General features: G+C 36.8%; 1 protein-coding gene across 3 annotated transcripts; it reads left to right on the top strand.

Annotated features, from left to right (window-relative positions):
- The first annotated feature begins 460 nt into the window (after positions 1-460).
- LOC106545314 (keratin, type I cytoskeletal 23) lies at positions 461-26092 on the top strand. 3 transcript variants are annotated; one of them, XR_015696426.1, is made up of 8 exons: positions 462-965; positions 9681-9763; positions 11927-12083; positions 20610-20771; positions 21958-22083; positions 24082-24413; positions 24853-24875; positions 25783-25898. XR_015696426.1 is itself a non-coding variant. In XM_014061830.2 (8 exons), the coding sequence occupies exons 1-8, from the start codon at positions 552-554 to the stop codon at positions 25881-25883; spliced, it is 1287 nt and encodes a 428-aa protein (XP_013917305.1). In that variant the 5' UTR covers positions 462-551; the 3' UTR covers positions 25884-26092. The 3 variants fall into 3 exon arrangements, 2 of the variants coding, with proteins under 2 accessions (XP_087569631.1, XP_013917305.1); XM_014061830.2 differs by having other exon boundaries at positions 24082-24302; positions 25783-26092; XM_087713505.1 differs by lacking the exon at positions 24853-24875 and having other exon boundaries at positions 461-965; positions 24082-24302; positions 25783-26092.
- Positions 26093-27064: the final 972 nt, after the last annotated feature.

Below are 27064 nucleotides of genomic sequence, written 5' to 3'. Positions count from 1 at the left end.
AATACAGCTTTTTAGAAACTTTGTCCCTTAAAGCATGACATCAGGAAATCTAATGCTTTTCAGGATCATGGATATTTTTTGCTTTTCAAACAGCTTAACTTAATACAGAGTTCCTGTGATTTAAAGAAACCTGAAGCAGAGGCTGGATTGTTTCGGTTCTACCCTATACCCCTCCCTTCACTGGCCACACCTCACTGATAAAATGCCAAAGAAAGAAGTAGATGAAAAAAGAGGAAAGAGAGAGAGAGAGAGAGAGAGAAAGAAAAAAACCGAAAGCTTTTACCAGGTCCCTTTTCTAAAGAATGACAACAATTGTATTTGCCGGCTAATCAGGCTTTTCAGAATTGACCAAGAGGAAACAACATAGCTGGTGATGACACAATCCTTGTTGGCATAGCCACTTAACAAGGTAACTCCCACAGGGAAAGGCTTTAAAAGTGCTTCAGGAAGCTTGAGACATTTCTCAGGCAGTGCCGGTGAGTCAAAAAGGAGAGAGGGAAAGAGACAGAAGTGCTGGTAGTCTTAATAACCAGGTCTTAATTGGCATCAGGATGAATTCTAGCCATGGCTTCTACCACTATTCCTCTGACTCCCTTGTAGGAGCCCCAGGATGCCTCCTCCAGCCTATAGGCGATTGCTACAGAACTTCCAATTTCCATGGAATAAGCAGCAGCCTTCCCATGCCTGTATCCTTTGGAAGCCCTGGCTGGCTGGCCTCTGATGCTGGGACAAGCTGGGGAGCCTTCAGTGGGAGTCAGGGAAACCTCTTCATGGGAGGGAATGAAAAGCGGACCATGCAGCAGCTGAATGACCGCTTGGCTTCCTACTTAGAAAAAGTACGATCTTTGGAGGAAGCCAACACACAACTAGAAGGCTGCATCCGGGAATGGCACCAGAAGAGATCTCATGGCACTCAGCGGGACTTCAAGGATTATGAACAAAACATCTCAGACATGCACGAGCGGGTAAGTCAGCAGAAATGCCAACTGTCTTATTTTCTTCTCCAAATGATTGATTCATCTCAGCTGGCTAAATTAGAAACAGCTGAAATATTGCAGCCAAGAGCTATTTTTGTTGAAGTCATGTTAATAAAATAAAATATTGGGCACAAAAAAAAATGGAGGGAAGTGCAAAAGCTGAAGAAGCCTTAATGTAATTATTTTAAAATGTAAGCACAGGCTGAAATTTATTCGTCTAATTATTATTTTTCCTGGGAACAGAGAGATGTTCACCGTTTCATGTAATATTCTACATGTGGATGATAGGCTCTGGGGCAGCAATCTGAAAAGCACATTCATATTTATCTTTTATCTAATATTTAATTGCAGCATTTAGTTTTATATACCTTTTATAAAAATAGCAATGGGAGCATAGAAAGAAAAACCTGCATTCCTCGCATTGCAAAATATTTACTGAATTTTACATATAAAGTTTTGCCATATTTTTTTAAGTTATTGATATAGAATGTACTTATTTTAAAAGATAATCATGAGGTGATCTATTCATAACATGATTTAGAGCATAGACTTCCTTAACAAATATTGAGATTAGATTTATGAATGAATTCTAAATCCTTGTTAAAGCCAGTTAATAGAACAGCCACTGTTCTTTAGATGTGTTATACTAGAAGGATTCTGTAAACACATAAAAGGAATGAAGCCATGCAGATTGCCTGTGCTCCCTTATCTCCAATATACACTGAATGGAGGAAACCTCAGGTGGGTTTATTTTCATTGTTATTCCTTTGTATTTAATTACTTAAATATGAGCCAGCTGCCAAAAAAGCCAATGCAGTCTAGGCGGCATTAACAGAGGGATAGAATCAAGACCACGTGAAATGTATAATCAGGAACACTGATAAAGTTGAGCTCCATTATGTAGAGAGCTTCGCTTGTTTGGGTCAGGGCTGGTTAGGCACATGTTTTGGCCCTTGAGACTGGTATCAGTTAGGTCAGAGAGTGTAAATGTAGACATACAGGTATGCAGTCAGTCAAAGCTTATGATCATAGAACAACATAAGTAAGGTGAGATACAAACAATTTGTAAAGAACAAAAAAATTAAAACAAAAGTTACACAGAAATCAAAAAGGCTTTTTTAAATAAAAAATGTATACACACAAATACACATACACACACATGTATATGTGTACACACATATACATACATACATACATACACATATACATCACACACACACACAAATGTTTTAATTAACAATATACACATTTGCCCAGTTCATAAACATGAAGCTCCAGGCAACATATAACCATAAACCAAGTCAAAATATCCAATAATGAGAAAAAAATCAATTAATAAAAGTAAATCACTGAATAATGGCATGAAGTTTTGTTTTCTTTGTTAACTATTTGCATTTTTATACCAGTTTTATATCTTTGATAGTTAACTGAATAAATTAATTAAAAATATTCTTCTGCACTAGAGGCATAAGTACCGACACTCAAGGATGAAACAATCTAATTTCCCAACAGAGGGGACATTTGGGGCTTCAAAATCTTCAAAGTCAGGGATAACATCTCAGCATGTACTCCTCCATGGTTTTTTAAAAATCCCATTCACACCTAGGAGTTTTAAATAGGACTACTGTGAGAAAAAGAAAGATGGACCACTTCCCAAATTAGTGATTTGGAGCAGATTCCCTGAGATTATGGGGAAAATCCATAACACTTCCCCTTTGAAGATTGCTTGTTTCCCACTGTAAGAAACCAATGATTTTAAACAACATAAACCATAAGTAATAGTTTGTTTTCTATTGGTCAGCTAATTGTGCTGATTTGTTGATTAGAGGCAAAGGCAGGTGAGGCTGTGGTACTTTTATGGCTGAGGACATAGGACACATGTGCCTCACTTCCTGTTTTTTTTGCCTTATTCATAATACAATAGAAGCCCACTGCAGATCTCTTCAATCAGTGTAAAGTGTTTGTGAAAACTGTGATGGAATACATACATGCAGCTACATCCAACTATATGTAATGTCTGAATAGAATCTTGAGCAAGCAACCTATATGATAAACAGTAGTGAAACATTCCAATAAAATTAAAAAGCAATCCCAGTGGATGAAATGTATTGTACTGGAAATGATCTTGCTCAATTCATTATATTAGCAAGCTGCGTTGAGAAAATACAGAAAAAAATGATTCTTTAAATTATCACTGGAAAGTCCAGCATTGTTTTACAGGTCTCACCACAATGCAGGCATAATTACTAGCTGCATCAGGTGCCAGATGCCAGAATGAACAGGAAGTGCAGATGATGGTTGGAGGGCAGAGGAGTAGGTGTTGATGCTCTGCACCCATGAACTAATTAGTGGTTCTATGGTGAAGAGGGAAATCTTAGTCCATCATTATAGTTGACATAAGATACAACTGCAGTTCTGAGCAGCTTTAATACAGAGGAGATCCATCTTGTCTTTTGCCCAAAGATGTTGCAATGCATGTAAAAAAAGAGCAGGGATGTTTTTATTTCGCATGGCTGCAACATTTTTAACTCTCTCTTTGTAGACATCAATGACTTTGCCTTAGTTTATTTATTCTTTTGCACTATTCTTGCCTCTTCTGAATACAGCACTAACATACATCTGAAGCAAATTGCTGCATACTTTGAAACTGAATGTTCCTCCATTAAAAATATATATTCCTTCTCTAACTAAATGCCAGTGTGAAATTGCCAGAACTGCTAACTATTGCTGGCTTTTGAATCGTCACTTATCTCCAAGTTCAGGTGCAATAGTTATCTATATTAGGGATGGTAGGGAATAGGAAGAAATTTCATCATGTGAGCACCAACCTAATTTGAATGGTACCCTATTAATAAAAATGAATCACCTCTTCTGATAATAACAGTCAAAGGATTACTATTATTTGTCCATGTTATTACTGCTTCTTCTTATTCACTGATTCTGAGATATCCTTTTTCTTTTTTAGTAATTGTTCATCTGCCATTTATCATTGCTGTCTCGCTTTGATTTAGGACTGATCTGTCTCTGTTTTTATATGCATGTGTGTGTGTGTGTGTGTGTGTGTTGTATTTTTGCTGATAAATAAATAAAGGGAGACTAGTATAGATCTATTTCAAGCTATTTAGCTCTCATCAGCTAGCCATACCCTTACTGGGATTTGAGCTAGCTGATGAGAGCTGAACAGCTTGAAATAGATCTATACTAGTCTCCCTTTATTTATTTATCAGCACAAATACAACACAAATGTAACAAAGGCAACAGTAAAAATATTGGGTTTCTATCGTGATGGTCTCTTGTAATGAGCCGATAGACAGAGAATGGAAGCAGTCTGCTTCCTCCCATATTTGGGCATACCAGGGGGTGTGACACTACATACATACATACATACATACATACATACATACATACATACATACATACATTGATGTGATGTGTTTGTTCTCAACTGCTTTATTGTAATGGAGAAACAGCTTTAAAAACATGGCTAAAATGAAGTGTTTAAGATGCAAGGACTTTCATTTACTCTTTAATCCACTCAGTATTAGAGCAAAAAGAAGAAATGAGGTTGGATTACAGTGTAATACCTACCAACATAACTCATGGTTCCTGGATCTAGATGCAGACTAGAACAAAGCTGGGGGAATCTATCTATCTATCTATCTATCTATCTATCTATCTATCTATCTATCTATCTATCTATCTGAAAATCAACATTTTCTTAAACATTGAGATTCATTTCTTCAGCAAATGACTTAAAACAATTTGAAAAATGCAGTACAAAAATGCACATTAAGAAAAGGATGTGAAAATTTGTACCTTGGGGGGAGCACATGAAAACACATTCAAATGATTTTTCATACTTTGGTAAAACCAACCGTAACTTACCATATGAGCTTTATGCCAAAGAAACGAGAACCTTGGCAAAACTGAAACTGACAGATCTGTTTAATCTTATGTGACAGGAGTTTTGAAAAATCTTACCAGACTTTGTAGAGATTGTGGGCAGACAAACATGTGGTAAGGGTTTGTTGGGGAGGGGGATTTTTTTAATGTATAATTTGTTCTTAATATTTTTGTTACACAGAACTAAGCAAATTGTAACAGACTGGTAACAAGAGGATTATTTGTGAAAATGTTTTCAAATGCCTTTCTTAACAAAGGAAAATGGTATTCCCAAAATGGATATTTAAGAGGCAAATGGAGTCTAATTATAGCAATCAGATACAAAAACAGTTCCTGTAAATGTTTGACATCCTTATAATTAAAAAGGAGTCCTTGTTCTCACAAAAAACGAGAGGGAACATATATGCGTCCTTATACTTTCACATATCTCCAAGCTCAGGTCTAATAATAAGACTTAAAGTAAAACTTTTTTCAGCTGGACAATAATCTCTATAATTAATTAGAATAATGACCTATAACTTCACTTTATTTTGCCTTACGAGTTGGTCTTTGCATAAAGTTGCAGTTTAGTAATGAGGAGTGGAGAGGCAAAACCAAAGTCATTTGAAAAAACTTTGAAACATGAATTTCAGCAATGTTGCACCCAGGGCTACATAATTCCAATGGCACAGTGATATCCACTTATCTTTTTATTTTATTTTATGGGATTAGAACTGAATAGGAAAAATGGTGCCCATACATACCAAAACAATGCTTGTGGCAACATTATCAGCATAATTTTCAAAAATCCCTTGGGTTTCCAATTGGTCCCATAGACATTCATAAAATTAAAGCAATTCAGTGCTTTATCTGGAAAGTGCTGATCTGCTGAAAAAAAGTCAAGACTATAGCGGGGGGAAATCTAGTGAGGATGGTGGAAATCAATTCTTTATTGTCTGATAAATGGAAGCTTTGAATAGCTATACCCATCTTGGCACTCATTTTGTGAGAATGCCCATAATCTCATCTAACTTTTTCAGTGTGTCCATTGGTTCAAAAAGGTTGCCTAATATTGGATTGGAGTGATATGATTCTGATCTCAAAAAAGAGGGCTAGACATTGTTTCAACTTCGAGTTGGACAACTCTAGAATAATTTTCAGCACATAGCAAACACATCCATTGTCAAGGAGGATGATCAACAAGGAGGATGATCAACAACAAGATACACATAATAAGTTTCAGTGGCAATGGTTAGAAAAACTGAAAGACTAGGTTAGGCTTGTCATGAGAATCTATATGATTGCTAATAGTGAAAAATGACTGGATGGCACATAAATAAATAATAATGTAGTTATCAGTTCATTCATTCATTCATTACGTAGGTGTGCTTTGTGGCTTCTGTACACACCTGCAAACCAAACTATGCATGTATCTGATGCAGAAGTTCTCAAAAATTAGTTTGCCTTTATTCCAGTCTTACCACTCTTTCTGTCATGAGCCAGTAAATATATGCTCTGGACAGCCTAATTGTCAAAACTCATCTTTGTTTTATTATAAACTTAATCATAGGATTTAAATAGGACAGCATTTCCTGTCTTTCCTTGACTGAATGTCAATATAGACCCTTCCTGTTTGGTTACCACAACAAATTTCCTGGAGGAAATACTAAGAAACAAGTCCAGAAAATTAGATACTCACACCCCAAACTTGGCCCATTTCTTGGCATACGGCCTACACTTAGTCTTACATCTGCTGATATGACAGGTGCAAGAAACAATTGCACATCCGCCTTTTCAAATATTAGCATGTTTGTGTTTGGTAGTGCTGTGGATAGATTCTGTGATATGATGATGTACAGTACCTTCTTCTACTGTGATTCTGGGAAGGGAATCTAAATTAATGGATAAACAGTCTATCACAAACATACTAATGGAAGTAAGGAATTTAATTCATCGAGGACAGTGTTCTGTGAATCAAGATTTCCATTTTAGTGAGTCACTTTGGCTTAAGAAGATATTCACCTTTCAATATACTCTTTGAGGGATTTTCAGCTTCTTCTGGCACATCACGGAGGATTTACATAATAGGTGTTTGGCAAGATATTGTCTCAACATCACTCTAAACCACCCATAATCATAACACCACCCAATTTCCTTTTGACATGATTCATGATAAGTTTTGTTTCCATCTGGGTATCTGAAAGAAATTTCCCCAGGTCAAAATAGTTAATGACCCTGTCAGTCGGGGGAATGAGAAGAACAAGAGGAAAGACCCTTAAAATTCTTGGCTTGTTTAATTCCACTGGAAATATTCCCTACCCCCTATGTGGGATATTAGGATGACAAAAAGTTAAACAGGTGAGGTGAGCGTAATTTATATGTATGTCAGTGTAGCAAATGTAAGAATTTGACATTTAGGTTAAGGAATTTCATCTAGTATTTGCTTTATGCTAGGCTGCCAGAAGTCTAAATGAATTTTTTTTAGATGTTTCCTTAACCTGGGATTCAAAAAATATAGGTTTTAAGGTTACAGTTGCTACCCCTTTTTATTCGTATTATATCAATTTTTAATGAAATATTACTAATCACATTTCTGAACTGATACTGATCATTAGGAGCTCCTATTATAAGATATCTTTCTTATCTAAAAAAGTATCTTTCCTGTTTGGTGAATGTATTTCCAGTAGATATTCTTTCAAATCTCTAGTCTTTTGGGAATGCTTTCAATCAAGGGAAACTTCTGTTTGTACCCATAATTTATATATAAGTAGAAATTCAATTTTTTTCTTTTGTAAAGACATAATATATAATTAATATATAAATAGGGACACGGTGGTTCAATGTCTAATATGCTGAGCTTGTCGATGAGAAAGGTCAGCAGTTCAGCAGTTCGAATCCCTAATGCCACGTAAGGGAGTGAGCTCCCAATACTTGTCCCAGCTTCTGCCAACCTAGCAGTTAGAAAGCATGTAAAAATGCAAGTAGAAAAATAGTAACCACCTTTGGTGGGAAGGTAACAGTGCACCTTCGGTGTTTAGTTATATTGGCCACATGACCACAGAGATGTCTTTGGACAATGCTGGCTCTTTGGCTTTGAAACAGAGTTGAGCACTGCCCTCTAGAGTTGGGAACAAGTAGCACATATGTGCGAGGAGAACCTTTACCTTTTTAATATATAATTATTGAAAGCCTTTGAGAATCATTATATTGCAGGGGTTTCTAATACAGCCCCTGTAAGTGGGTGAGATTTGCTATTTTGCCAGGAAATAACAAAGGATAAATTCACAGGATTTTAAAATTAAATTTAAATATTTTTTTTAAAAAAAGAGATTTATAGAACTAAAATCTCAGAAGACCATTAAATGTTCTGAAATGTTTATGCCCTCATCTGAAATCTTGAAATGTATTGAGTTTTAAAACTGATAAATTTCCTAATCATCTTCTTTAGGTTATTTGAAAATATATATTTTTTCATTGTTATTTTGAAACTCAGAGTCAGACTACTGGTAGTCAGGAATCTTTAATATATGTAAATTTGAGACAAGATATGATGTTTTTTTTTAATGAAAATATCACCACCATTTCATAGTTACATGAGCATCACAATGTAGGTAATAAGAGAGAGGGATGGAGCTTATATTGTGCATGTTTTTAGCCTGTTTTGATACTCTAATCCTAACCCTGCAGATGCCTCTACATTGTTACCACTGCTGTCACCAGTGCTCAGTACTTCACCTGTTTTCCAATAGTCCTGTTGGTTACTGCTATTGCTTTCAGGATTATTGCTTGACTAAAATTAGAAGGGTAAATTTTTTCCTTAATTTTAATTTCCTTAATTAATCTTCTCATCAACAGGCCTAGAGTTCTCCATCTTTCCATCCTTCACAAAATTCTTCTCAAATCTTGTATCAGCTTCCATTTTGATATGAATTTATCCAGAATGTGTTTCACAAATAATTACACAAATTTGAACATATTTGAAATATTGCATTCCTATTACAATCAATTATTGGAATCTGTGTAGTTATGCTTCACTATTTGTGCTTTAACTGAATTTTGTGACAAAGTTCTTTAGTGGGAAAATAGTTTACTGAAAAGCATATGTGAATCACATGCTGGAAAAGTTAGTAATGAATAAAAATATGTTTTAGGGAGTAGTATTCATAAAACATGAACATTCTTAACATCTTAATGTTCATCACATTCCAATCACAACCGAACATTAGCAATTGCTCGCAAGCTTTCTTTCATCTGTTCTTATGGTGGAATATAATATTATGCAATTGTAATTAACATGTTTACCTTGCAATTATAATGAATATTTGACAGCTGGAAGAAGAACATTCACATCTGAAGCCAACCAAAAGCAAAACAAGAGGTGCTGAAAAGCTAATACATCCCAGCTTTGCATTTTGAGTTTCAAACTCTAAGCAAGAGATATTTTCTCAATTTTTCTTTCATTTTTTTAAATAGAAAAATTAGAAATACTTACTGTAGTTAAACATTGATATGGTTATATGCAGGCAGTCCCCAATCAAATAAATTAAAAATCCTATGACTACATTGGCATAATGTGCATTTTAATTAATTTCAGCCTGTTTATTTTATGGCTAGCCATATTTGGCACATCCAGCTGGTTTGGTTACATTTTGGTTCAATGTATTTGCAAAATCAAGGACAGGGCTAATTCAGTGACTAAATTAACCCACGAATGCATTCCAGAGTGAAAAAGAAAATATAGTTCTCTTAGCCTACCATACCACCAAATCATGAAACTTTTAGTCTACCTCCTTAGTGAGATTAATATTTTGTTATTTACAGATTGAGACTGGACGGGTTACCAATGCAGGCCTTGTTCTACAGATTGACAATGCCAAAATGGCAACAGAGGATTTCAGGCTCAAGTAAGTCTTTCCTTGAGCTTCTCGTCTATTCTTGGAAGCAGATGCAGACAAAAATGTAAAACTTTTTAACAATCCAAATATGACTTAAAAGATTATGCTTCAAGACATTGAATTTGATTAAAATCACAATGGACAGTATAAGGTATACCATCTGTTGCTTGATATTACATTCCAAGAGATAAAAGGTTAGTGGATAGCAACTATGATGCTATGGAATAAAATCTTGGATTGAGAGGTACCGTAATTGCTTCCCTCTTTGCCTCTTACTAGCAGGGTAGATTTATGGATTATGAAGATGGATGTTTTGAACTATTGTGCTGCCTTTCCTGGATGCCAGGGGAGATGCCAGGGGAGATGTCAGGAATTATATAGGCAACACAAATTGCCTGCTTTTCTCATTTCCTCTTCTCTTGAAACAAAGTAATGACTGCTTGTTTAAGGTGAAACGTCATTACAACTATGTTGACAGTATTAAGATGATATATTTGAGAATCATACAACCATAGGTTAGGTTTACACAATATGCTTAGACAAGTCAATTAAAAACATTATGCTTACAATTGCACAACATGCCATTCCTTTTCTTTTTGTTTCTGTTTTGTCCTCTTTTTTTCTGGCTTGGCCTGATATACAAGTACAGCCCTTTTGGTCAGTGTATGATTAAATGTACTATGTGAGACTTGTCATCAAATAAATAGGTTACATAATATGGCCATGAATTTGGAATAAAGTTTTGAATTATCTAGTCCAATTACCTGTCAACAAAGGTTCTGAAATTCAGGTTTATTGTTACATCTTTGAGAAATGACCCTCCAACCCTGCTCTCTATTTAGAAAAGCCCATCATCTCCTAAGAATTGGATGTATTGAGCCACTAAACAATTTAATAGAATTTGTCTGGATGTTCAGCCAACTTTTGCTTTTAATACAAAATGTGTCATGAATTACATGCATCCTTCTATTTTGAGTAAAATTCTGTCCCTAGACATCATCAATTTCTTCAACCAGACTTCAACCAGCTTCTTTAAAGGATCTATCAAAAATTGTCTTACATTTTCCTCAAGCAAATTTTAATGTTCAAATAGTTAACCCTAATACAATTTAGTTAATTTCAGTGCAATGAAAGTTGTACAAGGTAACACTGTGATGACCTGCCCAGATCAAACTACAGGAGCACAAAATTATGTATTATGCTCACTCAATGACTCTTCTAGTTCAGCACTATGTGGACTAACCGTTCTCTATCTTGTATAGTCCTGTTGTGTTGGACTCTACTGCCATAATTTTCATCATTCCCAATTTATTTGCATGACAAATATTAATCATTTGGAGAGCTATCAAAGGCTAATCTATTTTGACTGACAGTGTTTTTCAGTCTATCCAACTGCTGCAGTGTATCATATTAATCTGTCATGGGAAGTGTACTTCATGTTCTATATGAAGGGAAGTTTATAATAGCATGATATACAATACTTATCAGGCTCTTTGGCAGCTACCTACAACAAAAAGCAATTTTTTTCTAAATATAGTTCTGAATTTCTCAAAGATCTGTTGAGATAAAAAGAGGTGGGTTTACAAGAATTCCAGTAACTGAACTGTTTTCAATTTAGAACCAATATATCATCATGAATGTGAAGATGGAGTTATTCTGATTTTCTTTCTATCAGTCTTCCTAGGATTTGGGAAGGAGGCTAGTATATATAGTGATAAGAGAGAAAGTATCTATATACTGTAACAGTCTCCTGTATCCTTATCAGTCTGCAAAGCAACTCTTACAACACTTTTGAAATCATGATTCTTCTAATGTCCAAAATAAAATAATAATACAGCCAAACTTCTCACCCCCTTTATTTACTAATTTGTCTATTAAATTTGCATTTCAAATTAGTTAGACAGCAATCCTCTGGGACTAACTGTGGCTTTCTGAAAAATAGTAGAGTATTCAAATATGATTAGCAAGCTTTTCCATAATTGTGCTTTTCAATAAATGAAAATTATCCAGTGAAATATGAATTTCAATATATTTTTAAATGGTGACAGATACATGTTTTGGAGACAGAAAGAGTAATCATTAGTAAGCCATGATTCTAAAAGTTCTAGGTCCAATCCCAAAATGGAATTGTTGTTTCCTTCATTCAACTATATTACTTTCTCTTTGATTAAGGTATGAAGCTGAAAAAGCACTCCGGCAAAATGTGCAAAATGATGTTGAAAGCATCCGTAAGGAGCTAGACAACATGACCATCATAATAACTGACCTGGAAATGGAAATTGAATCTTTGCGTGAAGATCACATACTCAAAAAAAAAGAACATGAGGCGGTAAGACAAACTTCTCTCTCTCCCAGCTGTGTACGCACCTTACCAAAATCCTGACCATCTCATTATCTCTATAGGTACCAATTTTGATAGCTCATGCTTATTTTAATTATAAAGTTAGAATAATAAATGATGAATAAATCTAGAGGATACTAATAGCTGTTTTGAGGACTGAAGGTTATGATTCAATATAATTTCTGCTTTGTGAATTTTGTCTCTCAAGTCCAAAAAGCATCACTGCAGTTTTGGGACTTTTTAAGCTGATCTAAATATATATAGGTTGCCAATGAAATAAAGTGTTTACTTAAAATGGCAAGAATTAGAACCACTTAGTTTTGTAACTCTAACCACATCTGAGCAGACAAATGCTTAATATATTTAACAACACTCTGAATTTTCATTGTGCTTGTATAAGCCAGCACAGCATTCCTGTAGTTTGTATAGGCTAAAAGCCTTGATGAATCACGCCAAAGCCCATCTCACTCAACCTTTTCTTTCCCACACTAGCCAGAGAGACATGAATCTAAAGTGCTTTTCTGTTTAGGTTCCTCAGCAAATGTCCCCAAAATCAGAAATAATCTGAACTCATTAAGGCTTTGTCTAACCTCCTTTTAAAGATAAACTTGTTATCAGCCACCATGAGATATTGGTGCAGAGAATTCCATAGCACAATCGGCTATAATGAGAATGACTTCCTTTTGTTGGTCGGTAATAAAATTCATGGGATATTTGTTGATAGAAAAACATTTAAAATATGAAGGAGCAAAGACAAACTTATCCCTATCCATGTTCCCTAAACCACACAGAATTTGGGAGTAAGGAGGGTGCTGTTTTCCACATACTTGTTGCTGTTTATCATATTACTGCATTTAATTTCCTTTTAAGTTGCAAATAATAGTCCATTTAAGCTGAGATCACATATGTACAGAATGCTGTTGGCTCTTCTCAAGAGATCATTGCTGCGTATTTCAAAAACAAACTCCAGCTAACTCATACTATTACAAAGTCCTCATCTAAATGCCTGACTTTTAAAATTAATGCCCATGCCCCTAGGTGGGAGGAACCATTTCTTCCAAATGGAACAATTTCTGATATAAACCATCACAGATGAAATACATTAGATGCCCCATTGAAACGCCAATGCTAAATTCCACAACTAACTTCCAAAGGAAGCACCATGGGAATCAGAAAAGAAGAGATTGTGTTGCAAGAGCTGGTGCTATTTAGTGATTCAGAAATACTTTTAAAAGACTGTAGTTGGTTCCTCTCACGACAATGTCTCTGAATTTGGGGGCATTCTGCAATTTACTGATTACAGCTTAGTTTCCCGAGGCAGCAATTGGGGAGATACTGCAATGCTGGGAACTTCACTAAACCAGTTTAGCATGCCTCATAATTAGATTGTTTACATAGTAATTAGGTGTTTTCATCCAGCTGCTCCTTTGGTAATTATACAGAACCTTTACATTTTCTGGATAGAAATACAGATTTTTGTAAAATGGGTGATCTAAATAGAAGGAACACTTTCAAATTGAGAAGAGGAAATCTTGCATCCTACACTTTCTGTTTCAGATCTTCTCATCCAATTTCTTTGTTTGTACAAGACATGGCATAGTGACTCTGCATGTAATTGGTATGTGTGTCATCCTCACCATCACAGGCATCTCAAGTTAATGCCTCTTTGTGTGCCAAATCACATACCTTCATGTCATCCCTTCTCTTCAATTATTTGTCTGACATTTTTGAAGCCTCACCCTTGGAAAAAAACAGCCTGACTCAGATTCAAATTTAGCTTGTGTAGAATAGATCCATAAAATTAACAGGGCAGCTAAATTATCCCTAATTTAGGCATGATTAGTTTCAATAGTCTCCTCCAAGGATGACTAACTGAGGAATTCTAGGATTTGAAGAGCAGGCATTTTAAAACTGCTGAGATTGGGAAACATTGCTGCAGAGCAGTGGTTCCCAAACTTGGCAACTTTAAGACTTGTGGACTTCAACTCCCAGAATTCTGGGAGTTGAAGTCCACAAGTCTTAAAGTTGCCAAGTTTGGGAACCACTGCTGTTTGGGAACCACTGCTGTAGAGATATGTGAATCAGACTTCAAACCAGTCGTGGGTTGCAGGCGGTACGCCCCGGTACAGGTGTACCGGAACCAGGCCGGAGCACCGGTTACCATTCCAGTACGGTGCTCCAGAGGGCCCACCTGCCCGCCCTCACTTCTTACCATCCTTTTATGTCTTCAGTGCTTCTGTGCACGCGCACAGCATGAACAGCTCCTGTGTGACACTCCACTGAGCAGCAGAAGTGTCGCGGAGGCTCTCAGAAGCACCAAGACACATGCGCTGCACATGTGTGTGCACGCGCTGTGCGCATCCACATGGACACCGGCAAGCCCATTCCAACTGTATCGGTTAGAATGGAAACCGCAACCCACCATTGCTTCATACCAATACTATGAACTATTATGGTCTTTTTATTACAGATGCTAGAAAAGGCTTTAATAACAGAGGTAAACAGTTACTGCAGAGTCTAGTACTCAAAAATACCGTATGTATGTATGTATGTATGTATGTATGTATGTATGTACGTACGTATGTATGTATCAGGGGTGGGTTTCTCGCCTCGTTCCAACCGGTTCGGTTGGAACGGGGCCGGCGGCGTCCTCGTGCACGCGCGTGGTGCACGCATGCGTACTAGTGTCTGTGCGATGCTCCAGCTGCTCCTGGAGGATCGCGCAGGCACTGTATGCATCCTGCACATGCGTGGAAGCGCAGAACTTGTCAAAACCGGGTAAGGACCGCGGGCGGGCGGGTGGGCCCTTTGCCGTTCCCGGAAGTTACTTACTTCCGGGTTCGCCGACCAACTGGTTCGCAGGAACCGCCGCGAACCAGTTGAAACCCACCCCTGGTATGTATGTATGTATGTATGTATGTATGTATGCATGCATGCATGCATGCATGCATGCATGCATGCATATATATGTCTTCAACTTTAGAATTTATGTGTCTTTAGGATGCCTTTATATCCTAATCAACTAAGTGGTGCACGTTTCTCAAATTGAGATGTGATCATCGCTATTCTAACAGGAACTAATTGACAAAATGATTTTGGAAAACTGCAAGAAGGGGAATAGGAGGAGGAGGAGGAGGAGGAGGAGGAGGAGGAGGAGGAAGAAGAAGAAGAAGAAGAAGAAGAAGAAGAAGAAGAAGAAGAAGAAGAAGAAGAAGAAGACCACCAACTTGAATGTAGCTTGAATTGATTATAAGAAGGCATTTGATTCCCTGTTGCAAGATGCATAATCAGGTGCCTAGAAATAATAAGTTAGTAGAAAACACCAAAAGGCTTGTGCAAAAATCAATGCCACAATAGAAGACAGAGATGCTGGTTAATGATGATTACATTAGGAGAGGTTAATATCAAGAGAAGAATCTTTCAGGGAGACTCAAGGCTCATTTAGAATTGCCTACAACTGCCCATAGCCATTGCCACATACCTATGCTGCAAAGGGGTTGATGGTAAACAGAATTTGCAGATACCTACAGATGGACTGATGCCCACACCTCTCAACTCCCATTGTGCAAAGGTCTGCGCTGTGTGCTGATTGTTGATCTGACTTCTGTGCTTTGCTCTTTGAGGACCCTCTAGCCAGAACATTAAAATTCATGGACATATAAAAAGAATGTCTATGGAATGATCCCCGAATGGCAGATGTATACTTTCATGTGCAGTGCTAAAGAAATCTGCCCAAACCTTCATTCCCACTAATACTGTTGTCATTGCACAGATCACTCTGTCAACAATATTGAATAAGTCAGGCAATGGCTATCAAAAACATTTTATAGGTTATTCCATCTACTTTATATGAACAATCTGAAACTCTATGGGAAAACACCATCCAAAATAGAATCACTGCTCAACACTGTCCATCTATTCTGTTATGATATTGCAATGGAATTTGGACTCGAATATGTCACCTTTACCATTAATGGGAAAATAATGAAATAGAAGAAATCAAGATGCCCTAAGGAAATGATATCAAGAGTCTCTATGATTACAATCACTACAAATACATGGGCATCCTTCAATCTGGGAACATTAGGCACACTGAAGTCAAAAAGAATGTTAGAAGTGAATACATTATGAGAGTTAAGATCTCATTCAGTGGAGGAACACCATCAAGGCAATTCATATCTGGGCATTAATACACAGCTGGAATAGTGAACTGGACTCAAGCAGAACTAAAACCTAAATAGGAAAACTAGCAAAATAATGAATCATATCTTTCACCCATGCAAGAACATTGATAGACTCAATTTACCAAGGAGCATAGATGGGCATGAAATGTTGCAAGTAGATCAAATAGTTGAATAAGAAAAAAGGGCATTGAAGATTAACTGAAGAACAGTGAAGGAGATACACTGAAACTAGTATACATTAAGGCTTACTGAGCACTGGAGAACCAAAATGGCCTACAAGAAAGACCAAATGAAGAATAAAAAGAGACATGATGAAGCAAAGTATTACTGTACATGTCTAATACATTAAAAAATAGCAGGGTAAGCAAATAATAAGACTAAAAGCAATAAGTTGAAGAAAGAGACAGAGGGGGGAATTCTGGCTGCAGAAGATTAAATTTAAGAATTAAATTCATACAAAGTCAGAATTAAGAAGACAGTAACAGAAAGCAAATGCCATCTCTGCAAAGATGTTGAAGAAAACAGTGGACCACCTAGTTAACTCTGCAAGTAGACTGTACAGATTGATTACAAATAACAGTATGACAAAGTAGCAACAATGATGCATTGGAAAGTCTGCAAGAAATATCATTTGCCTGCAAGCAAGCAAGAGTCGGACCACAAAATAGACCAAGTAATAGAAAATAAAGAAACTAATATGCTTTGGTGCAATCCCAAAGCATCTGGGACACCATTTGAATACCATATGTTCTGATAAAATCATCACCATTGCAAAAGGTAGCTTTGGTTGGAAAACTTACATCCTGCATTATCAAACATCACCTTGGGAAGGACTTGATAGGTGGATATATGAGCCAAATTCAATCTAAATATCTGGCAGACTGTCTAAATAACTTGCTTTTACTAAAAATAAACAACAAATATTCTACTCACAGACATAATCTGAACACTTCCGAAGCTATAAAAGGCTAAACAAATTGCATTTAAATATCTTTTGCAAAATAATTAATCAAAATAGAGGTTTAAAACTGATTTCCTCAGTGAGGGGGTATTAAGGACTATGGAAGGAAATATTTCCGAGTCCATTTTTTTCTTCTCGAGCTAAGTCAGTCAACTGGTCAACTTAAGACACATCTGTGTCTTCCTCAGTCTCAGATCATCTATTAGAGTTCCATGAATTTGAGATTTCTATGTACTATCTTAGTTGTTCATAGCATTGCACTTTTCTGGATAGAGTTCTGCTGTTATTCTTGGGATCTGTTGGAGCCACTCTCTCAGCTTAGGAATCACAGCCCCAAGTGTTCCTATCATCACTTGGTCTTTACTTTATATCCTCCCTATTCCTCCTTCAGGCTTTGGTATTTCTCCAGCTTCTTATACTTCTTCCTAGTGTTGCTGTCACTTGGCATTTCTACATCAATCAACACCACTATTTTCTAGTCCTTGTCTACTACCACAATGTCTAGTTGATTGGCCAATACCATATATCCATCTGGACTTGAAAATCCCATAGGATCTTAGCCCTATTATTCTCCACAGCCTTCTGTAGAATCTCCCATCTGGACTTGGCAGGTCTAATCCATACATTCTCAGGTGTTCCTGTATACAATGACAGCTATTTAGTTGTGTTATTAGGTATATGCTGTTCTTGACTACATCTTATACTACCACTAAATGTGGGACTACCTCTGAGATCTCTCTGCACGGTCTACACTTTGGACCTTGTCTAGTATGGTATACTCCTTCAATAGGATCTAGTGCTTAGTGACTTCTCTTGTGCTGCTATGTTCAGGGCCTCAATGATATCTTTTAGTCTCACTCTTTCCAACCACTGGTTGGATTTCCCAATGTTAGTCTTATATATGGAAGTGTTATGTCATTTTTAAATGAAGATCAGAATCCTGTTTAACCAGCTAGAGATCTGGAATAGTTTGTTGTGATCTTTCTCCAGGCTAATATCTTGGATTTACTTAATTACTTTTTAATAGGCAGGAGTATAAACCAGAGACATAGCTGTGTATTTATGCTGAACCACCCAGGCTAAAAAATCATCTGTCTTTCCCTGTCATCCTCACTGTTTATTTGCCAGGCTATCAAAGAAAGTTTTCCATGCTTAATTTTATTAATTGTACCTTATTAGCTCCTTGGGAACCCTTTGTGTTTTACTGAGATGGAACAGTGTATTCCAGGAAGCAGGTGGTAATAGCTCATTGAGTCATATCATCTCAACATTCTGATTTTGAAAGAAAATTTCCCATTGATCTTTCTCTTAATTCATATTATGGATTGCAGATAGCATTTTCATCTTAAAACTTTGGAAAAACCATAGAAAGAGAAATAAAGTTGGAGAAACGCTTCCTTTTAATTGGTATTTGAAGTAGTGCAACCTTCTCCAAATTGGTGCCTTAGAACACCAGAATTACAGTGGCAAAATTCCTGACAATAGAAACTTGGAAGAATCTCTAGAGTTTACCCAGGCTTTTCTTGTATCATTCAATATGGTGCTCCAATATTCATAAAGAAGCAGGTCAACATAATATTTTCCTTTCATACTTACTTAGGTCCCTCTAAGGGGACCTGAGGAACAAATTTTCAGTTAAACTATGGTAGTTGTTACAACATTTCAGACCCTGAAGTTGATTAATCAGTAAGACAAACTGGAAGAGGCAAGCATGCTATATCCTTGAGATCTTCCAGGTTTCCACCAATAAACTGTTTACCATGTCAATATAACCTGCAGCAACTATATATTTTCCCTAAAGGTGAAATATTATTTGACTTTAATAAGAAACTATGTGTCAAGATTGGAGCAAAGCATATTTCTATCTGTTTAATTAAGCCAGTTTCCAGGGTTGCATTTTACATTCTTAACGTTTCTACCATTACATCCCCTTTAGTATAATCTCAATGTATACATCTCCCCTAAAATCCAAAACTAAAATGAACAGATAAACTACTTTGGAAAAGGTGGGTTGATTATAGCAATGTACAACTAAAATACAGGTAGCCCTAGACTTTTGATCATAACTTAGTCTGGAGTTACAGTCGTAAGTCACTCTGTTGTTAAGATGTTAAGTCATCATGAGACTGTGACTGATTTTATGACCTTTCTTGTGATGGTGAAGTGAACATGGCATTCATAAAGCAAATGTGATTGTAAAGTGAATGCACAGTCATAAAGTGAATGCAGATATTTGAAAAGCAAATGTGGCAGTTGTAAAAGCAAATCCATTGTCTGCAATGGGTTGGGTTTTTTTGCCAGAAACCAGAAGATATTGTAAATCACAGTCATGTGACCAGAGAACATTGATATGTGGGGCAGTTGCAAGCACCTAAAATGTAATCATATAACTGCAGGGGAGGCAGCTGTTGCAACTTTGAATCTGAGGCATAAATAGGTCTGTTGTAACTTCAGATGACTACTAATTGACTGATCGTAAGTTGGGGAGTATCTGTATTCTTTGTACATCCTCTGGACTCTGCTTCACCTCCAGAAAAGCTCACGGTGTGGGAAACCTTACTCTAGAGTACATGAACACATATAATTAGGGCAACAATTTCAAAAGAAGAAATCCTGGTGAGATTAAATGCCCCAATCAGAAAAGAAGAATGAAGGTAGGATAGTCCACAAAAGGCAAATCCAGGATTATTTATTTATTTATTTTATTTTATTTATTAAATTTATAGGCCGCCCAATCCCGAAGGACTCCGGGCGGCTTACAAAGAAGGGAGAAAAAAGAAAAGAAAAATAAAAAGAATAGTTTAAAATTCACAACACGCATTCGTTCTAATCGGGGCCGGACCTCAACAGTGAGGTCAACAGCCCCAGGCCTGCCGGAACAGCCAGGTTTTAACAGCTTTCCTGAAGGCCATGAGAGTGGGTAAGGTCCAGACCTCTGGGGGTAGCTGATTCCAAAGGCTCGGAGAAGCCACAGAAAAGGCTCTCCTCCGGGGGCCCGCCAGCCGACACTGTCCGGCTGACGGCATTCGAAGGAGGCCCAATCTCTGGGATCTTATTGGCTGTTTGGAGGTATGTGGCAGTAGGTGGTCTTGCAGGTACGCTGGTCCTAAGCCATGTACGGCTTTAAAGGTAACCAGGATATAAGGATATAGCAGTGAGAGAAAAAGAAGCAACTTCCATTAGGATTGGAAAAAATAAACTTTTGATATTACAAAATCTTTTTATAAATATGCAATGTTTGAAGTCTCCCTCCAGTTGTCTCCCTCCATTATTTGCTTTTTGCCCTCAGATAGCAGAATACTTTTATTACATATATTTTGAAGACAATTCAAAACTTGCTGAGGTTTTTCTTCATTTCTTCATATACAGAATATGCAGGCATATGGCTCATCCAAAGACTTTCAAGTGAATGTGAAGGTGAATAAAACTCCACAAGAAGATTTGTCCAAGATCCTGGCAGGGATAAGAGCGGATTATGAAGCAATAATTGAAAAAAACCGCCAAGGTCTTGATTCTTGGTTCCAGCAACAGGTATTCCTTTCAAAAAACAAGATGGAGAAATCATGTAGGGTTATAACTTTGATATCGTAGTTCTCTACAAGAGGAATGGTCTCAATGTACAAAGGTTTCACACCCATTTGAAATGTACAAACAAGATGTCTGATAAGATATGCAGAATTAAGAAACACCACTTCTTGATTTAAAAAAAGCCCTCTCACATCTTTCTAACATTTAAAGCTTCCTCTATGTCTTAATGCTAGCAAGTATCAAAATGCCGGTCCAATTTTCATGTATTCAATGTGTATATTGTGTAAAGACTATTATATTACTGAGAAATTATTCTGCCTTTTACTAAGTTCTCCTTGAGATTTTGGAAAGACAGTTTGTTTTCAAGATTTATTAAAAAAAATATTTGAGGCAAATTTCTCATGGATGGAATATGGTGCCCCTAATATGAATGTAACTCAAATTATTCTCAGAGGTCCAGGGTGGGTTCTGGAAGGCACTACTGCCAGTCTGCTCGTGGGCATGCTTTGTGCACGCTTGCTTGATGTGCGATGCGCGCACATGTACAGTGCAATAAAAATTGTTCTGTGCATGTGCAGAAGCAAAAAACAAGATGGCGCCGCCTATAGTGCTGCCCGGTGAACAGGTTTGGGAGCTTGGCAGACCTGGGTCACTGCCGATTCCAGTGACCCAGGCCGCTGGACCAGAAAACCGGTCCAAACCTGTAGGAACCCACCCCTGCCAAAGGTGTACAAACCATTTCTGTGGTAATAGCAATAGCAATAGCAGTAGACTTATATACCGCTTCATAGGCCTTTCAGGCCTCTCTAAGCGGTTTACAGAGAGTCAGCATATTGCCCCCAACAATCTGGGTCCTCATTTTACCCACCTCGGAAGGATGGAAGGCTGAGTCAACCCTGAGCCGGTGAGATTTGAACCGCTGACCTGCTGATCTAGCAGTAGCCTGCAGTGCTGCTTTTAACCACTGCGCCACCTCAGTAGTTGGCAACCTCTCTGAATTCTCACATTTTCATTTAAAAGAAGATATCTTCTAAGAACTCCTGTTATGGAGTTTCTCAATATGAGTGCTGCCACCACTCATAGCATAGAAATTTATACTCAGTGTCTTTCTGTAAAACTGTGTGCAGAATTCCATTTTTTGGCTAGGTTTAAATAATTCCTTCATTTACTTTACTTTATGTTCACACAGATTGGAAATGAATATTCAGAGGGGCAACACAATCAGGAAGAATTACAAAACAGCCAAAAAGAAATCTGTGAGCTGAATCGCATACTGCAAACCCTGGAAATTGATTTTCAGACAGAACTAAATAAGGTGATAACCTTAGACAGGATTATTCTTTTCTAATCTTCTAAATTCAAATATGACATCTACCAGACATGTTGAGTACAACTGTCATAATATTTGTCCATAGTGGCCATTATGGAAGTTGTAATCCAATATGTCTGCTTTGGTAAACATTGTTGTAAACTTAATCCGTCCATCCATATTATACTTCGGTTTTCCATAAAGCATTTATGGTTTGATTTTCCTGGGAACCTGTAGATGTGGGGGAAAGAGCAGATATTTTTCAACCAAATGCATTACAGTTGCCTGGGTGGATCCGTACGAATGCCTTCAGTTGGATCATTTATATCCAGGTGCTATGCCCTTTTTTTCTTAAATTGCAAGGCAAGTAAAAACAGATTTGTAAAATCAGATCAAAGACCATCAAACAGTTTACAGCCAGCAGATGCCTTTAGAAGTTCAGAAATAAGACATGCAAATGAAAGTCTTCCTATATTTGTCTCAGGATTTGATATAAACAGATGTGTGGCCTATGAACATGGAAAGCCAATATAGTATAGTGACTAAGTCTATCCTTAGCTGCCATGGAAGTTCACTTGATGAGGTTGGCTGATCATTCTCCTCAGTCCAACCTACTATTTTGTTACTACTATAGATTGTTTCTATAGGAAAAAAAGAGAGGAGGGAGAGCTATATATACTGATTGTAAAGAAGAATATCAGTATAGTAAATAAATAAATAAAATAGCATTGTCACTTGAAAGGATTCTGGTGAGATTGAGCAGTCAAATAAATGTGATCAATCAATCAGTCAATTAATCAATAGCATCCTTAGAGCTAATCTATCACCTTCATGGAAAATACAATTAACTGGACAACGTAGTGTTATGGTACCAAGACAGGGTATCTGTACCACTCTTTGGATAGATAATTCATAGTTCTCAATATTCTGATCTGTAGCATTATTTTTATCCTTATACAAATGTAAGTTCTAAAATAGGTGTGCAACTTGCCTTCTGGGAAACTGGTGACCCCTTCCCCATCTACCAATGCTAAAGCATAGAGGAGGTATATTTCAGCAAATGTGGGTGAATGGGTGGAGGATGGCGACATAACTTGCTCATTCTTGTTGAAACTGACCTTTGAATAGCATAGTATATTTTTGCAGTTGTCTGATAGATCCAGAAGCAAGAAAATCCAAGATGTGATTTTTACTTTCCTTGCCATTTCATTATTGCATTACAGGCAAAAGACACATTGGAAATGCTTCTACTATTGTAGGATTCAGATTTCTGCTATAAATATTTTACAGCTAAATGGATATAAGCTTTTAAAGAGCCTCAAGTGCTTTTAAAATCATAGGATTTTAAAGAGAGAACTATTCTGGGGTATTAGTCTCTCTGAAAGAGATATCCTAGAAAAATAGGAATTTGCCTTTCTGGTTTAAATGCACAAAATAGGGTGGTGTGATTAAGTAGTAGCAGGGAAGTAAAAAGGATTCTGTACAGGTACTACAGATTGTTACTTCGGTTTTCTTATTATACATTAATCTTCTTAAGAAACTGAACTGTCATAAATAAAATAAAATAATAAAATAAAATATTCCACTAATAAAATAAAATATTCCAGATACTGGCCTGGGGCAATGGTAGGCCACCATAAACACTAGGGGGGGTGGGGAAAGACAATCATTCTCCATAAGCAAAAAATTATGCAATCAGTCAATGATTAAATCATACCAACACTAATTAACATGGCAGTTTGAAAAGACAAGTTATTGCTTCAAGCACTTTACTTTTTAGATTTAAATAGAGAGGAAAGGAAGCCAGGATAGGAATGGAAAAATAAATATCTCTCCACTCCGCATAAATAATAATAAACCTATAGACAAAATATAAATATATTCTTTCAACACTGTTACAAAGAGTTTCATTTACACATATCCAGCAAATAAGGGTATTCTTTGATTTCTGTATTGCAGAACAATTTGAAAACATAACACTGTTGTCATGTTTCGTTCTTTCAGAAATTTGCCCTAGAAAACAATCTAGGAGAAACCAAGGCTCGCTATGCTTTCCAGCTTCAAAGTATCCAAAACCTCATCAAAAAATGTGAAGAAGAGCTCAGCAAATTTCGACATGATATCAAATGTCAAAACAATCAGTACAAGGTCCTATTTGGAATAAAAACACGTCTGGAGAGAGAAATTTCTACTTACCGCCAGCTTCTGGATGGTGATATTGATGGGTAAGACACAGTTCAACCTCAGGCGAAAAAGGAAAGAACAAATTTATAACCTAAAAATTGAAGCTAGTGAAGAAACAATTCTGAAAGCAATTTGCAGATCACAATACATAGGTGGGTAAATGCTATCCTTTCCAAGTAAAATGCATTCTGAAGGACCACAACCCTTTTTCATAGACCCTTGTGTAATGACCAGGCTCCCAAAGAATTAGCCAAGTATTCCGTCACAGGATTTTTGGCATGGTGAGTCAGTTCTCATGAGATTTTAAGGCTTTCTTCCTGTCACAATTGTTCTATTTCTTTTAAAGGGATTTCTGTTTTTCTTTTTTAATTAAGAAACATTTTACAATTAGCATTCATTTTAGAAATACCCTAGAAGCGATTTCTAACCTGAAAAGAATCGTGTTTTTTGATGCAACTATTAAGGACAAGAAATTAGGGCTTTACAGTACTTTGGATTTGAATCAAAAGGATTATTTGAATAATCTTAAAAGTGACATGGAACAGATCTGTGCAGACCACTTTTACTGATATTGCTTTTATTGTTTCACAGGAAGACCGGCACAAGCCTTAGAGGTAAATATAATCTAGATTACATTTTTGTAGGAAAAGTCACAGACAGCTTTAGGAGAGGATTAGTACATGAATATAAGATTAAAGCTATCATCAACTGCCAATCATGATGAATATAGCTACGTATTTCAGGATCAAAAGTAGCAAGCTGCAAAATACCTGTTGCTGGAAACCAAATGTGATGATATGTGGGAATGAGCTTGGGAGACAGAAGGATAAGCTGCTGACTAGACAACCATCATGTAAAAGAGACCTTCCCTAAATGTCTATGGAGATTCTCAGTAATCCAGGTCATGGTTGTCCCAAAGGAGCTTTTCAAGAGGCAACTGGACTTTGCCTCTTGTCTAGTTGGCTCTTGAAAAACCACCTTTGAGAGATCTTTCCTAATTTTCTGGAGAGTAAAAGAAAAGAAGAGGAAAATACTTTCAGACTTGCAGGATTGATGCTAACCTTTAAAATAGTCCAATTAGAAGCACAAGAATGAATACTAACTCTATCTTTATTGTAAGGTTACATTAATAGAACCTTGCAAGATTAAAAGTATTCCTTGAGTTAGCTGTTAAGCCACTGCGGATGTTGATCAATATGTTTTTTCACCAATCCATCATGGTGCTTCTTATAGCATTATATTACCGTTAGCAATCTATTCATGTTCACAGTTGGGTAAAATGGCTCTCACAACTACATGCATCCTACAGTATTATGATTGTAAGATGCAAACATGTTGCTTTTTTGATCTATTCCAGACTTTCAGGTTTGTTTCTGCATTTCAGTGTTACATTTATCTACAACTGGGGAAGTACCCAACTGTCTGTTAATCCCATCACTCCATAGCTTAATCTCAAGCATATTTACAAAATTAATTGTATAATGATGCTTCTCTCCTAATATGTGACCAAATTTCTCCCAGAAAACAGATCAAGCAATCAAAACCTGAAGAAAATTGTGCAAGAAACTGTGGACGGAGAGTTAGTCTCTACACATACTACTGAGATCAAACGGCAGGCATGATTTTCAATGTGAAGGAAAATTTACTTATCTGCAAATCATATACAGATTTGACTATTTAATGAAAACAGTTCTATATACATTCTTTGGGGATCCTGAATTCTTTTTCTCAATCTTTCATCCATATGTAATTTAATATGAATGCAAATGATTCTCCATCTTCTGTTGTATGTGCTTCTTTCAAACCTAAAAATAAATAATCGTATCATTAATTTATTCTGGTTCCCAGTAATTGGAGTATCTAAGTTTGTCTATCAAAGAACTTTCCTCATTCCATGAACAAATACGGCACAGTTGCATCTCTAAAAGATTACTTGGCAAGTTATTTATGACTAGAGTATCTATAGAAAAGTAAGAGGTGTATTACTTGTCTAAAGCTTTTCTAGGCATGATTAAATTTTCAAGTAGATTCAAGAGAGAAAATTTGGTAAAAGCTTGAGAGATTCTGGAGGTAGGGCTGTTTTATAATGACATAAATGCTGAAATGTGGTAAAGACAAATCAATTGAACTATGGATGAAACTATTTCTGGTACATCCATACCAGAGGTGGGTTCCTACCAGTTCGCACCAGTTCGGTAGAACCGGTTCGTCAAATCTACCGAACTGGTTAGAAGAGGTTCCACCAGAAAGCAGGCCACACCTACAGAAGAGGTTCCAAAAATTTTTGAAACCCACCACTGACACACACAGACACATACACACACAGAGAGAGAGACAGACAGACTCACACAGAGAGAGAAAGAGAAAGAAAGGAATAAATAAATAAAGAAAGAAAGAAAGAAAAAAAGAAAGAAAAAGTGAAAGAGAGATGAAAGAAAAAAAGGAAAAAGGGACAGAGAGACAAAAGGAAGGGGAGAGAGAGAGAAAGAAAGAAAGAAAGAAAGATGTTGATGTTGTTGATGTTGATTTTATTTATATGCCGCCCTTTTCCCCGAAGGGGACTCAGGGCGGCTCACAACTCAACCAGGGAAGGGGGATACAAACAAGAATTTAAAATGACATAAAAAAACAATGCATGATTAAAACACAACAGTCATACCAATTCGAGACGGGGGCAACAGTTCTTTAGCCCCAGGCCTGTCGGAACAGCCAGGTTTTAAGGGCTTTGCGGAAGGCCTGGAGGGTGGTGAGGGTTCGAATCTCCACGGGGAGTTCGTTCCAGAGGGTTGGAGCAGCCACAGAG

The sequence above is a fragment of the Thamnophis sirtalis genome, unplaced genomic scaffold (genome assembly GCF_051295495.1).
Source record: "Thamnophis sirtalis isolate CommonGarterSnake01/CBP01778 unplaced genomic scaffold, rThaSir2_p1.2 scaffold_4, whole genome shotgun sequence".
In the NCBI taxonomy this organism is placed as follows: Eukaryota; Metazoa; Chordata; class Lepidosauria; order Squamata; family Natricidae; genus Thamnophis; species Thamnophis sirtalis.
The sequence above is the reverse complement of the archived record's forward strand: the minus strand, read 5'-3'. Positions and strand labels throughout refer to the sequence as shown.

Bases quoted from the DNA above. Each gene is read 5' to 3' on its own strand.
- LOC106545314 (XM_014061830.2), top strand. From the start codon at position 552: ATGAATTCTAGCCATGGCTTCTACCACTATTCCTCTGACTCCCTTGTA. The intron at 9,764-11,926 runs GTAAGTCTTTCC...TCTTTGATTAAG, and splicing joins ACAGAGGATTTCAGGCTCAA to GTATGAAGCTGAAAAAGCAC. The intron at 24,876-25,782 runs GTAAATATAATC...AATTTCTCCCAG, and splicing joins GACCGGCACAAGCCTTAGAG to AAAACAGATCAAGCAATCAA.